The sequence below is a fragment of the Poecilia formosa genome, unplaced genomic scaffold (assembly GCF_000485575.1).
Source record: "Poecilia formosa unplaced genomic scaffold, Poecilia_formosa-5.1.2 Scaffold20, whole genome shotgun sequence".
NCBI lineage: Eukaryota > Metazoa > Chordata > Actinopteri > Cyprinodontiformes > Poeciliidae > Poecilia > Poecilia formosa.
In genome coordinates, this window is record NW_006799959.1 from 3399219 (window position 1) to 3414342 (window position 15124).

Here is a 15124-nt window from a genome sequence, read left to right on the forward strand (position 1 = left end):
ATAAACTTCTATTAAGTTGAAAACAAATTTGAGAAAAACAAATGCACGCCACAGCCTTCTCAGAAGTATTCTGAAAACTTCCCTTCAACTTTTCCACATTGTATTTTATTAACTCATACTTGCATACTTCAATAATATAAAAATAGTAAATTGCATTTTTATTCAGCCCCAATCAATATTTAGTAGAAACTCAATTATGAATGCAAGTTTTTTGAAGTATCTTCTTACCAGTTACTCATAATATATAACCAGTATGTTCATACATATACACACGTATATACTCATAATGTCTTCTTTTTCTTGTGAACTGACACTATAAATGAACTGAATTTAATTCTTTAATTTTGCTAAGATATCAAAAAATGAGTAGGAATAAATCTCATCCTTCACAGACTCAAAACTGATATCGACTACAAAATATGAAGCACTAAGTAATAGATTATCGTAACTGATCATTTCTGTGGTTTTTGATTGTAATATTTCAATATAAATATTACTTCAAACATTTAAAGAGTATTTTGGGAAGAGACTAAGAAAGAAGGCAGAAAAACATATAATAAAGTGAACAAAAACTACACAACAAAGCAGCTCAGTCTTCATTGATTTAATTTAATCAAAAAAAGTTTGCGCAGAAGTATAAACTTATTTTATCTTTACAAGCCACATGGATTAAATGCATTTAAGTACAAAAATTTATCAAATAGTGTTGGTGTGAATACTTTTGCAGTGTTTTAGCTTTTCTTGAGAATTATTTTGATAGATGCTCAAAAAATACTATCATGTTACTGAATCTGTTATTCCAACCTACTGAAGCCTTGATTCAGCAAAAGAAGTACAAACCATGACTAACATATTTCTCATACCTACAAAAGACTTTAAAAGAGCCTTCTAATGTGCTCCATCATTGCCATTTAGCTTTCTCTTGATGCAATTTTGTCATGGATGTCTCCAGTTGCTATGAAGGTATGCTACTTAGCAACCACATTTGAATAGATTTAGAGTGGAAGAGTAGAAAAGGTAACTCCGTTTACCTTTACTCCAACAATATGAAAGCTGTTACAATGAGATAACCATGAAATGCAACTAAAGAATCTGAAAATAATCTTTTTTTTTCTTAGATTTGCTGTCTATCACAGTTTATTCCCTACAGTCCCATACACTGACTGCTGGAGTAAAACTTTTCTGAATGATAGTGCCAAAATTATCATTCTTGAAATGTGTTACAAGAGTTACAACTTTAGAGGAGAGGCTTTGAATATAGGTATATAGCAATATGTTGCATATCAAGCATATGCATTTTTCTGAAAATTAGATCTCTCCCATACCCTGGAGATTCTACCACTTGTGCAGGACTAGCAGTGCCCTCAAAGACTCTTGTTGAAGATAATGTCAACAGCACACTCATACATATACAGGATGATAAATAACTTCAGCCCCGCTGTTGACAGGTCAAGTCATCTGCCAGTTGCCAGCCAGGCCGACAAGAGCCAGATGATGTCAGTTCCCTATTTTATTAGGTTATAGGGATGATTGAGTGTAATTGAGCAATGCATCGGAGTGCAGAGAGACGACATCAAGCCTCTGGAGAGACTGGAGGTGGAGCAGAGGAAGGGTGTTTCAGGAATCAGGAAATGCTCGATGGCACCAGAGCCACGACATTATCATTGTCTACAGTTGGTGATTATTAGCAACCTGGTGATCAATTAATCAAATTGATTAAACTGCTTACAAGATTAAATATTGGCAACACATTCTTTATAGGGGATTACTGAGTTGTTCTGACAACAACAACAAAACCTACTCGATACTGGGAGGGACACGACGCTTTTGGGCAGATGGTATTTTGGTTTGAAGTACAAATTAATGCATTTGAGAACTGCATTTGTTTGAGCAGGCAGCTGCTGTAATTCAGGCAGAATATCTAATAAGGTTGTCTTGGTATCTCTTGGTTCTTTCTATTAGTAACACACTAAGCGCAGTAGCTTCATGCAACCACCAGGGCCAAACAAAAACCTCGAAGCATTTTTAGATTTCAATTGCCTCTTTCTGCCCCATCGGGTAAATAATTTGGCCTGTATTATTTATCTTTCTCTAAACGACTGAAGTGAATTTTGAACATGAATGAAAAAACCCAGCAGAAATAAAAGCCTTTAAAATTCACAAAATAAATAACCACTGCATATGAAATTTTTATGTTTAAATCCATCTCATTTCACACAGTCCCATTTATTGGACTACAGGCATTTTATGCAGTGAGAAAAGAAGGTCACTGGGCATTTATTTCTTCAACGCTTTATCTTTACACTTCCCTGATTAGTTGTTAGTTTCTGTACTCACACAGAAACAGAATACTTTCAAGTTTCCCAGAATTATGTACTCCTGGGATTCATTTCTAGCTAAAAGCATCACAATACTCATGAATAAATTTGCATAAAGACTCACAAAAAAAGCATTTATGTCTGACTTGTATAATATTGTTTTCTTGCCATCTTCACTTCTTCTGATGTTTTTGTCATTTCAGAGTTGAAGTTAATCGACTAGCATTGTGAAGGAAGATTTAAAGTAAATCTTTAATGATATTAATATGTCTGTGGTTGGTGCCATAACTCAGGACTTCTACCTGAAACAGTTGTTGACTTGCTTTGATGTTGGGTTTTCTCTGATACCAGTATTACTAATTTCAAATTAATTATTTGCCAGTTATCTAGAACCAGCACCTTCATTTTTTACAGCACTGTCTTGCACACCGCATGCTAAAAGTACAGTGCAGTTCAACATGATTTTGTCAAAAATAAATGGCACATTGCTAAGTATGGGATGTGGAGGATAGGAGGATGTAAGATGTCCATTTCAGTGACCTGTGTTGGAGCAGTAGCACATCTAAAACATTAGGCCACTTTAAAGCGTTTTCCTAACTTTATTTGCTTTCAGAGTTATCTGTAAACCTATTGGGTACGTTTGCAGTTGGCTATTGAGCTGATTTAATTTCATGCTAGGAAATAGTTTCATTCTGCAGACACATTAGGGGCACTTGTTGACATGTTACAAACTTTAAGGGCAGCTTTATCAGTTGAGGCTGACAGAAAACATAGAAGATGTTTTCTGTCAGCCTCATCTGACAGAAAACATGCACGAAACTTAAAAAGTTTTTGTCTCTGATGAGACAAAAATTTCTTGATCTTGATTGGATCATTAGATCTTCTTTCAAGAAGATTTTATACATGAAGTGCAAGTCTGTTGGCATGTCCCTTTAGCTCCTAAAGGGACCTAAAGGGACATTCCACACACATACAGAACTTCAGTGCAATACTTCAGTAATCCCCCATCGCTTTATTTTATTCCAAGTTGTCAGACTTTCTTATAAACTCTAAACGTGGTGCTTTTCAAAAAAATGTTTCATGTTTGCTTAAAGTCTACTATTGGACAATGTGCATTGTTTAACCGCACATCATATGCAGCTGTCAAAAATGAAAATACATATCTCTCTAACTGCGATGAACTTGTTTGAAATACTTTTTGATGGTGCACTGTGCAGTATGATCTATAACTTTGTCAACACTTTTCTACATAGTTATTTTGTTATTAAATCCTTGGTACCCCTATCTTAGTGCGCAGCTCCACAGCTAACAAACGCACCCAGCGCTGTTGTGTGGGCTGCCATGCTCACCATTCAGTAGGAGGTTACACATAGATGTACTGGGCTGCTCAGTCTCTGCAGGCACTAATGGACCATGCGAAAGACTTTTTTGTGAACTTCTATTTAAGCTCGAGTTGCTCACAATGGACTGCAGACAGCATAAAAGTAGCCCAATCACTAAATGAAACATGTTGGTAAACCCACAGAGAGATTGAATTGTATTATAGAAAATATTTGATTTTGTTTTCATTTCTAAGGCTTAAAAGAGTGCAGCACACAGAGAGCTTGAATTATTCTTTGCTGCTGACATATGGTTTTGTGTGCTGATGCATATTTAATTAAAAGTTTTGCTTTTTCCTGTTTTGCTTTTATGAAATTTGCTCAACAGTCTTACAAATGTCCAAACCTGAAGTGAATTAGATGACAACTGACTTGAAGACAGGTCAAAAACACAAAATTCCATTAATAGCTGCTTTGTGACACTATTTTCTGGAGTAGATGTCATTAGTTGAAGAATTGAAAGCATAGTTTATAACTAAGGTGGTCAATTTTCTATGTTCTTTCATTACTTTACTGAATTCTTATGTCTTGCATCTGGGTTGCTGTAGTCATGCTGTTATTGTTTTAGTTGTCCTTGTCTGTGACAACTTTTCACATACTCCCTGGTAATCAAAGTAACTAACAAAATGCAATAGTCAAAACATATTTATGTTAGAAATATTATATTTAGATCAACCATACTGGTTGTTGATGCTGTTTGTGTCATCCTTATACTGTTGAAGATTGACTTACCAGTATACACAGCTCATAGTCAGGTTAACTTTTCTCTGAAGGTTATTTCTCTATCCACTCTAATGGATAGAGAAATAATCTCATGGTAGTTTCTTTTGTCACTAAATGTTTATAACCTAATTCTCTCTGCAGGGTGAAAACTTTATAACTTTGTGTCAAAATTTCTTATCGAGCATTTCTGCCATATAATGAAACCAGTATTGGATATCTCCTTCTAGATTTCAGAATGGATAGAAACTACATGCATCAATAACCCTCACATCCAGTCGGAAGCCTTTGTGTTTACTTAAAGCTGCTTTTTGCAGTTTGTGCGTAGGAGTAAACTAAGAAGGGCCTCTTTCATTTCAATTTCAGTTCATACTTTTTCGAGAAGTGCAATCGCAAGGGACCTATACAAGAAAAACAGGTCCAGTTTATATACAATTATGAAGAAGCCATCTTTAGTCAGATTAAGTTTAAATCAATTCAATTCTTTTCCATTAAATCCAATCATGTCATCCTATTAAGATCCACTTATTTACTGTCCAATCCTCTCCAAACTAAAGTATAATATGTATTCTATTTCATTGTGTCATTTAATGTCTGTCTGTTGGTAAGAAGATTTTAGAGGAAGTTGAATCAACTGGACCCAGTCATTTTCTGCATGTTCTGGAACAACACATACAGAACTTCAACAATACCACTTTGAATAATAGTTTAGGGAACCAGTTACTCCTGAACACCATGAAAACTGTGTGTTGGTTGATAAACTCACAATTGCTTTGACTATATTTGCTGTGACAGTTATTTTCAGTTTCTCGGTTTTTTCACATGTAGAGACCAGATCTATTCATCTACTATTATTATGACCACATTTGGCAGTTTGTCCACTTAGCAATTAAGGCTGGAAACAAATTAACTAGCTGTGGATTTGTGGACATCCCAATGAAAACATAGCTGTCAGTGGTATCTGACCATTAACCCCGTCATCAATTAGGATATCACCAAGACATCTAATTTATTGTGACATCTTGACACTCAGTTGTCTGAACTGCTGATTACAGCTGAGACCTAAAGGTTGCTACAAAAGCATGTCCATACTGTGAAATGCCATATACAATAAACGAACAGTGAATACAAGACATTTAGTCAATTCTTCATAGATATTCTGTCAGAACTACCATTTAAAGTGGAAAAAAAAGTATGAAGACCTTGCTCTTTCTTTGTTCTTTTCTGTAGACACTCTTTCAGTGCCTCGCTGGTCCCCACAGATTCCTCGAAGAGATTTTGGAAACTCAATAAAACACCGGTAAGTCTAAAGAAAATTGCGTTTTGTGGAGTGTTTGAAGTGGTTAATAAATATGTTCCAATTTACGTGATACAATGTTGCAAAAAAAACCTGTATTGGCCAACTAAGTGACTTCTTTTGTTTTTGCTTTTTAGTCACACTCAAAATGTTTGCTATCAAACCAGTTTTAATATGAAAGATAACAGTAATAAGTTTGGAAATCATTTTAATTACTACGAGAAGAAAAACTATCCAAGCTTACCTCACCTTATGTGAACAAATATTTGTGCATGAAACCTAATAATTGGTTCTGCTAACAAAACTATGCTATAACTGGCATTTAGTTTGTTGCTGTGGAGGACTTTTGGCCCTATTTCCTAGCAAAATTGTATTTTATTAATGCTGTCAAATGAAGATTTTTTTTTTCTTTTAGGAAGCATCGCCTATTTGCTCTTAAGCTTAAGCTTGCAATTAGACAGAGGAACATTGGGGTGACCTAATAAATAGCCTCTTTCTCTTTAAGAAGCTCCCACCCTGTCCAGCAGTCCGCCTTCAGCACATCATCACAACAGAAAGATGCCGTTCACAGCAGTTCGCAGGAGTATTGAGCTGATAAGTTGCTTGTATTTTAAACCCAGCAGATGCACAGTTCCACCAAGTGTTTGCTAACTGCTGCTGCTAACCTGAAGGAACTGAGTGGGAGTTGCAGGGGAACTCTATTGTGGGAGCTCTGCTGGATAAATAGGCGGTACATTGTGCTAGCAGGCGCCTAAGTGCCCCTGAATTACTTTGATTGAATCAAAGTAACACCCTGCCTGTTCTTGATAAGGGAATGATTTCATAATTTGATATGAACCTCAAAAAGTTGAATTTGCATAACACCTCCCCTTTAACACAACAAGCTATTTGAATTCCATTTGTCTATTTTCAGATTTTCCTTTTTTCTGTGTTTTTTGGATAAATCCAAGTGTTTGCTCTGCCACCCCCTCTTTGCTGAAAGATAATTTCGTCATGCAGCATCTGACCTCACTGTCCTACATAATTGACAGTCCGCTAAAACATTCTGTCAAATGGAATTGGTTGGAGTGAGGTGTGACTCATTTGAGGCAAAGGAGGGGTCTAATAAAGAGATTTTGATTCTGTCAAACTAGATTAGTCACCTGCCATTAGCCAGCCAGCGACACCACTGGCATCCAGGCGTTGCATCAGTAAATACTGCCAATTGTCACAAACGTGTTTGGAACGGTCAGTCAATCTGCGCAGGGAATTGGTTCTTGCTGCAGAGCACTGTGGATTTGCTTGAGAAGAGGCTGTGTTGGCCTCTAATCATGAACACAAGCTTGAAAACTCCCAATCACTCAGACCGATCGTTTTATTGACATTAACCCTGTGACCTCACTACTGTGCTTCAGATTGTCTGTTCGTTCAGACTGAGTTTAAAAAAGATGGAAAATGAAATGGGCCCAAATTAAATCAGCAGGTGAGGAAATTGCAATGGTAAACACTGTTATACAAGAAGCTCCTGCAGATGTGTATTATCCTTGCATATGAAGAACCAGACAGCTTGCAGAAACTAATTGTGATTTAATGAGCATTTATAAGAAGGCAAAATGCCTTATTATGATGAATGGTTTTCTATAACCACATAGGTGTTTATTGTGTTTATTGTGTCTTTTCTTACTTGCAGGTTTTCCACCAAGTACTGGATGTCCCAGACATGCATAGTATGTGGAAAGGGAATGTTGTTTGGACTAAAATGTAAAAACTGCAAGTAGGTATCATGCATATTTGACAGCATTCAATTAAATTTCGAGTAGTAATTTATATCTAATCCCACATTTTATTAGTTATGTTTTTAAAAACAAGTGAACCATATTGATCTTTTATTTCTTTCATTGTGTGCTTGATATTTGTAACCTCTTTGTTTTCATCTTCATTACATAAATTTGCAGTACGTATTTCTTGTCTGTTGATGTTAATGTTAATGCTTCCTGTTTGCATAAGTTTGAACTCTGAGTAAATATTCAAATGGCAACTAATAGGCACCAATTTAGTCTCTGTATTCTGTTTGCGTATAGGCTGAAGTGCCACAACAAATGCACCAAAGAAGCCCCACCTTGCCATTTATTGATTATACAGCGAGGAGGACGAGAATCCCTCAAAGGTAATGTATAATGCTTAATGCATACATTGTCTTGATAAAGACTGCTATAGTCATTTTTGCTTTCACAGTGCAAGACAAGTAATTATAAAAGATTATAGAGTTCACGGAACATGCCAGTCTTTGTCATGTTCCTTCTTTTTCCTCATCTCATTAACGTTACAAAGGAACATCATACTGTACAGCCTTGGGGTAAATGCTAATTTTTCACGGAAGTTGGAACATTTTTATCCTGCATGAATGCATCTTTACCTTAACTTGTGGCGCTCCAGGCACATTTTAATTTTCTGATGTGTGTCAGGCTGCTGGTAATCTGGAACAGGCCCTGTTTAGTATTACCCAAAGCTGAGTTTGTTACCTATATGTTTTTCAGAGTGAGAAATAAGGCAGAAAATTCAGTTGATACTGACAAAATGTTGATTGTTAATATGCGACAAATTAAACCTGTACTAATAAATTACTGTAAAGAAAAAACATCACTAAATTGTTATTTCTATGCATTGATATGTAAAGCTTGCATCATATAACTTGATAACTTCATTGGAGGAGGAAGATTGTTTCACAGGCATTTGTCTTATATTGCTTCAGCTTTAAACTAAAAAATGTTTTGCATCACAAGATAATAATTGCTTATCCTTATATAATAGGCGAGACAATATTGCTCGTCATGAGTCTATTTTGTTCAGTTATTTTTCTAGTAAAGTAAAGTTTGAAGCATCACAAACTGATACTAAGTGCTTGGTTTGCTGAATCAGCTGCCCCAGGCGAAGTCTAATGAGTGGGCAGCTTTATGTTTAGATATCCCAACTTTTGTAGGTTCTGAGAAACTTCTTAACTATTCCATTAAAAGAGAGCAGATGCCTACGCTCCAGATCCATATCTCCCCTCATAATTATTCATTTATTTTTTAAATATCTTGGCTATAAAAAGTGTGTTTTTGTCCCCACAAAAGAGAAACCTTCTAATTACAACAAACAAAATGTTCTAGACTGACTGATGAATCAAGTCTGTCTTGAGCAATGATTTGGATGAGGCACTGTTTATCCTGACACTAACATCACTGAAAACTAAAAACCCCTTTGTCTTCTCCTGCTTTCCCTCTCTTTTTTCCAAATAAGATCAACAGGGAATGATTCAAGGTAAGAAGCTCTAATTGGACCACTTCAACAATGCTTTTATAAGAAATGTGACACTTTCATAATACCATAAACTCCTTAAGATATTTTTTTTTCTTCATAATGTGAGCATTTCATAACAAGTGGTGAGATTTATTTTCTTTTTTTTTTAGATAAGAAGCAGTGCTTTACTGATTTTCTTGAAGTTATTAAGCAAGTGTTTAAGTTTCCCACAGAGCTTAAGTGTTTCTCTGCTTTTATTTTTTTTTCTATAGTAGCTCGTCTGGTACGGACTGAATCAGTGCCATGTGACATCAACAATCCGCTCAGGTACACAGACCTGCACATCAGTCAGACGCTCCCCAAAACCAACAAAATCAACAAGGTAGGCATGACAAATAAACTCTAAATTACATTGTTTGTAACCTGTCCTACATATCACGTTCTATCACATATGGGAGCGGGTTATGAGTCATTGTTATTTCTCCGGGGATAAGGAAAGGGTACAAAAATATCTTTCAGCGACATTGATGTTTACACAGATGCATTTGCTTCTGTGTAAACAGAAGCAAATGCTTCTGTTTACACAGAAGCATTCAGCCGAACATTCAGCTGCCAAGCTGAATGTTTGGCAGCTCAGGGTTTATGTTTAGTTCCTCTGGAATGAAGTTTATCGTATGATTCTGTATGATTCCCACTGTGTAGCTAAAAGTGAAGGTTTAGATTGAATCTGTGGACAGAGACACGAAAACAAGAGCTTCAGTAGTACTAAACCTTTTGGGCTATTTTACCAGTAGAGCGTTCATGAATCTATTTTAAAAATAATTTTGGGTAGATAGTTCTACATACTTTAAACTTTCTTCATTTCTACATATCGATGTGACTCCATGTGTAAATCATGTAAGAGTAAACAGTCTACCAATTAAATGATCAATTCCAGAACCTTCATTCTGGGTGTGACATGTACCACATTTTTCGGACTATAAGCCGCTACTTTTTTCCCACGCTTTGAAACATGCGGCTTATAGCACGGTGCAGCTTTTCTGTTGATTTTTCTTCAACCGCCAGGGGGCTCTTTAGCAGGAAGTGGATCTTTGGAAGTCAAAATTGGAAATCAAAGAAGAAAGTTCTAATTTTTATTTAGAACAGGCAGTTGCTAGCAGCCGGCATGACAGAGGAATTTCTTCAAACTCATATGATGCAGCTTTTAAGTTGAGGGCTGGTAGTACAGGAGGGAAATGGAGCCGCTGCATGTAAACTCGGCATGAACGAATCCATGGTTCGGCTTTGGAGACGGAGAACTGCGTCCTTAATGAATCCAGAGCGGAGGAGATACCAGCAGCTTATAGTATGGTGGGCTCTATAGTCCGGAAAATACGGTATATGCTGCTCATTGTTAGAGAAAAACAAACAAATTAGTAAATAGAAGAAAAACGTCAAAAAAGCAAAAAAGTGTGTACACCCTTACAACCAAGACTGGCAGCAAGAGTAAAGAAACAATGGGGATTTTCAAAAGAACTGGTTGGGTGTCAAAAATCTCCTGTTTTTGCTACATTTCTGGACAAAGAAGTAAAGCTACAAAGCAGATTTTTTCAAACAAACAAACTAAAGTTTTTCTGAAACCAAAAACATAATTTCTCAAAAGGAAAGCTCAAGGGTATTCCATTATCATTCTTTGTCATCACAAAAGGAGAGATTTTTCCAAGCATCTTTAAAAGCCTGACATGTTTTAGCATAAAAGTACTTTTCAAATGGTCAAACTGATTTTATTGTGTCTGTGAGAAGCAGATTTTTTGTTGTTGTTATTTTTCCACTGCTTCGTTCATCGCTTTGAACTATAGTTTTGAAGATGTTTATTTCAGGGGCATGATTGATAATTGTATTAATTCAGAGATTTTTTCCTGTCTCTCTTCAGGATCACATCCCAGTCCCCTACCAACCGGACTCCAGCAGTAATCCATCATCCACCACTTCCTCCACCCCATCCTCCCCGGCTCCTCCGTTGCCCAGCAGTGCCACTCCGCCATCACCACTGCATCCTTCTCCACAGTCGGCGCGGCAACAAAAACAGTTCAACTTGACCGGTAGGAACAAAGTTAACAAAACATGGTTCAGCTTCATGTCCAACTTAATGACCCACAAGAACTGAGAGGTGTTCAGTTGGCTGGATGTAGGAGGTTTACCAGTATGTGTAGTTACTTATCAGTAGAGCATTTCAAAAGATATAATATATTAGACCACAGAGTCTGCAATAACTGCCACAGTATTTAAACTGACCTGCTCCTTGCACAATAGAAATACTGTAAATGAGGCAATAAAAAAATGGACACCCCCTTTAAAATTAAAATGAATGTTTGCAACCTTTTGTATTGGCTTCAGTTCTCAAAGAATCTACATTCACTGTAATAAATCTCCTGGATAGGTTTATAAGTGACAGAAAGGTGAAAAGTACTACAAAAGCACTAGAAGAGAGTAAGGTGAATTGCTTTGTTTTTATACGAAGAAACGTTGTAGGTAAGAAACTTGAAAATGTATTTCTCAGAATCTGTCGTTCTAAATCTTAAAAAGTGCAGACAGGATCTTAAACCCTGCCCAAACTAAACTTTTGTAAAATACATTTCCTTGTTTGAACCTGCTGTCCACACTCAAAGTTTTTGATAAAAAATATTTTCAAACTGGGAAGTTCTAAAAATATTTGATGTGATTTAAGCATGTAGACTTTCTAAAAACAGTGACATTGAATCCGACATTTACATATGCAAACTATGATAACAGTGGCGTGACTTCTTGGAACAAAATAAAGAGTCATTGCACCTACAGCTGACTTTGTTCTGACAATTTTTCCAGTAAATTTCAGATGTAAGCTAAAATGTTAATGACTGAAAAATTCTATGCAGTGTTACTGAAATGAGTGTCAATGTCTTTGTAAGAAGCCTAGCACAGCTTTAGCCATGCTCAGTATCTTTTGTACTTTTGATGCAGTTAACACCGACCTTCTTTGCTTTTTCTGATTGAAATTCCACTGTTAGGTGCAGATTTTCTTCAAAAACAAAATATTATAAGGTGTGACACTCAGACCTTGAACATTTTGGAAGCCTAGAAAATTTCTACTTTGCACAAAAAGTTGCAATTTTTGCTAATTTTTGCATTCCTGATTCAATTTTTTGAAAGACTTGTTTTTTTTTTTATCTTAACAAGTAAACATCCAAAATGCAGTTTTGTATAAACTTTAATAATTTCATTGAAAATTAAAATGCACTTTGTAATCACTCTATATATTACCCCATTAAAGCTCAAATTAGATAATTTAACTCTGGCTCATCTGTTTTTCCTCCTTCCACAGCCTCCAGTTACTTCAAATACAAGCAGCAATTCATCTTCCCTGGTAAGACCCCCAGTAATTTATCATTTTAAATCCTTCAGTGCTTTGAAACCAACCAATGATGAGTAAGGAAGAATGTTTTGATGTCAGTAGTCATTTTTTCTTTCTTTTCTCACCTTGGCTTGTTGAAGACTCTTGGCTCCTACACCCACTCATGCTTGTCTCATTTGGGGTTCCTAATGATTTGTCAGAGCCCAGATTCTCTCGCTTTTGTCAACAGTGGTACCATTCACCAGTAGCTCATTTGGCAGCCTATTACAGCTGGGAGTACCTGGAGAGGTTTGGGGGAAAAGCAGGCGGTGTAGCTTGCAGAGATCTGTTGAGGCAGGTGTTCGGAAAACCATGTGTTTCTGCTGTACTGCGGACAGCTGCATGTGTTGCTTATTGTCGACTCATATACTCTTTTTAGTCGAATTTGCATTAACCGCCTTAATCATCTGCATAACAAAACTAGTTTGTCACTTTTTGTGAGAATATTATGTGGAAGTTGATCCAGTTTAATACTAATGTCATAATAAGTTTAATGCTGGTCCTCGTTTACAAAAGAAAACACAAACCGCTTTTACAGGATATAAGGTGCCTAATGGCAAGACAAGCATTGTGTTGAATGTTTTCGAATGTGAATGTAATAGCTGTGATAAATCTGTGTGGGATCATTCATGTCATATATGAATATTTCAGCATTTATATGGCTGAAATATAAAGATTTGTCACATAAATTACATATTCTATATGAATGGTTCAGATTGGACTCTGAGCGCTTGCAGTCCTTCTGGTTTGCAGGTTCTTGGAGCCAGTCCATGAAAGCATTCAGAAAAGCACCAAATGAAAAAGGAAAAGCAGGTCCCTCTTGCTGTGAGGTGACAGTGCCAGCTTCTAATGTGCCATGCAACTGAGGGACTTTCTGCAGCTTGCACTTTGTGTCACAAATTGTCACAGTGTGTTAACACAGGGAGCAGTTATGATGTGTCTCTCACAAAAGCTGCACTTACTTCATATTCCCTGTGAAATGTTGTGCTGTCAAAGAACAGAAAAAAATAACTTAAAACTTTACTCATATAGCCTAATTTAACAGGTAACATAAAGTTATTAAATGTACATACAGTTCTTAAATTATGAGGTGTGATGTTATGCATGTGACCTGACCTTGCCTTTTCTGTTTAAACAACAATCTATTATTTAAACCTGTTGTAAATGGGTTATTACAAAAATCTTTCAAAAGGGTTTTTATAGAAACTTGGTGATTCCAGGATGCCACTCTTTACTTTTGATCTCCATTGGTAAGCTTTAGAGGTTTTTCACTTACCATCCTTGCAAATGTTCATGGTGCCAAGATAAGTACGTCACCTCATCTAGCTTTGGTTGTCACAGTTGAAGTTAGTTTCATTTTATTACTTTTATTCAGGCAATGGGCACATTTGGCAAGATGCTGCTGTATTTTCTAATTAATTAGTTAAAAAATCAACACACAACACCTTTAGTTGAATGGCATGTTTTTTTTTTTTTGTCTGTTCAGCTTTTAAAAATGGCTAAGAGAAGCAATATCATGTCATATTAATACCACAGGGAAACTGGAAAGCATGCATTATTAAATAAAGGATCACTGGCACTGTGACCAAAGTACACATTTAAAGAAATGCTTCAGATGAATATAGACAATTTTAGATTATTTTAAGAACATGTTTTTTCATAACATCGTCCCCCACTGAATAATTCCGCCGAAATTAAAAAACTGGATTGACGTGTTTTTTTGGGTGAGTGGATGCCACTGCAATAAAACATGGATGTATTTTTAAGGGACTTTACCCATCCTTAGCTGTGGTGCCAATAATTTTGGAAACTCCTATTATGTACAGCACAGTAAAATATGAAGTTTTTTTTTTCCCTACAGATACGTATCCCATAACACACAGTGCCATGCTAGGCAAAATTTGAATATACAGACATTTTACTGCTGGCATTTTTGCATCTAAATCTTTCTGTTCTGCATTTTTATTGAGAAAAACAACTCACCAGATGAAATGAAAAACAATTGCTTCTTCTTTTCAATCTCTGACCATATTATTCTTCAGAAATGACAACCATTTTACCAAAATACTCCAGTGCTTGCATGATTGATAAAAGGCATTTTTTAAATCTAGTTTTTTGGTCCTTTTTTAAATCAGAAATGATGAAGAATTCATGTATTCATGTATTTACCTACATAAATGTAATTTAAAGATGTCTTAGACTGGTTTGCAGATTCTAAATCAGGTTGTGTAATTTATTAGAAATGATTGTAGACTAAGATTAAATCAAAACTTTTACACCACGCACAGTTCCTGTCTCAGAAAACACATAGCAGTTTCTCTCTCTGTGTTTTTTGGAGAACATGGATTTGTGTCACCAGCTCTGTGAGATCTGTTTTGCTACAGCCAAAAGCGGCAGTGGCTGGACTCCATGTGCATAGTCTCTGCTGTACCAGGAAGTTTTACAATTTAGACTTCTGGGGTACGTCCACCTCCAGTCCAAGTGGATGTGATTAGGTTGTAGCCTTGGCATGACAATAATGTAATCGCTCCTTCCTCAAGTCTTCATTTGACAGAACCAAACAATTGTGCTTACCTAATTCATAGATAAGCTGAACCAATTTTATATACACACATATATTACTTTGATTGCTTGGATAAATAACGTGTTGTGACTTCAATGTCTCCAGATGTTACACCAGAGGCACCTCCCAGTAGAGCACCGCAAGTCATTCTGCATCCGGTCCTCTCTGAACAGGGGT

General features: G+C 36.3%; 1 protein-coding gene across 3 annotated transcripts in view; it reads left to right on the forward strand.

The window, feature by feature from the left end:
• ksr2 (kinase suppressor of ras 2) overlaps positions 1–15124 on the forward strand; it is a 112400-nt gene that overhangs the window by 64390 nt on the left and 32886 nt on the right. For all 3 annotated transcript variants that reach the window (XM_016669201.1, XM_007547475.2, XM_007547474.2), the window contains 8 exons: positions 5648–5717; positions 7384–7467; positions 7775–7860; positions 8976–8996; positions 9248–9357; positions 10888–11056; positions 12316–12357; positions 15053–15122. In XM_016669201.1, coding sequence (XP_016524687.1) covers positions 5648–5717; positions 7384–7467; positions 7775–7860; positions 8976–8996; positions 9248–9357; positions 10888–11056; positions 12316–12357; positions 15053–15122 — 652 coding nt within the window. The remainder of the gene's footprint in view (positions 1–5647; positions 5718–7383; positions 7468–7774; positions 7861–8975; positions 8997–9247; positions 9358–10887; positions 11057–12315; positions 12358–15052; positions 15123–15124) is intronic.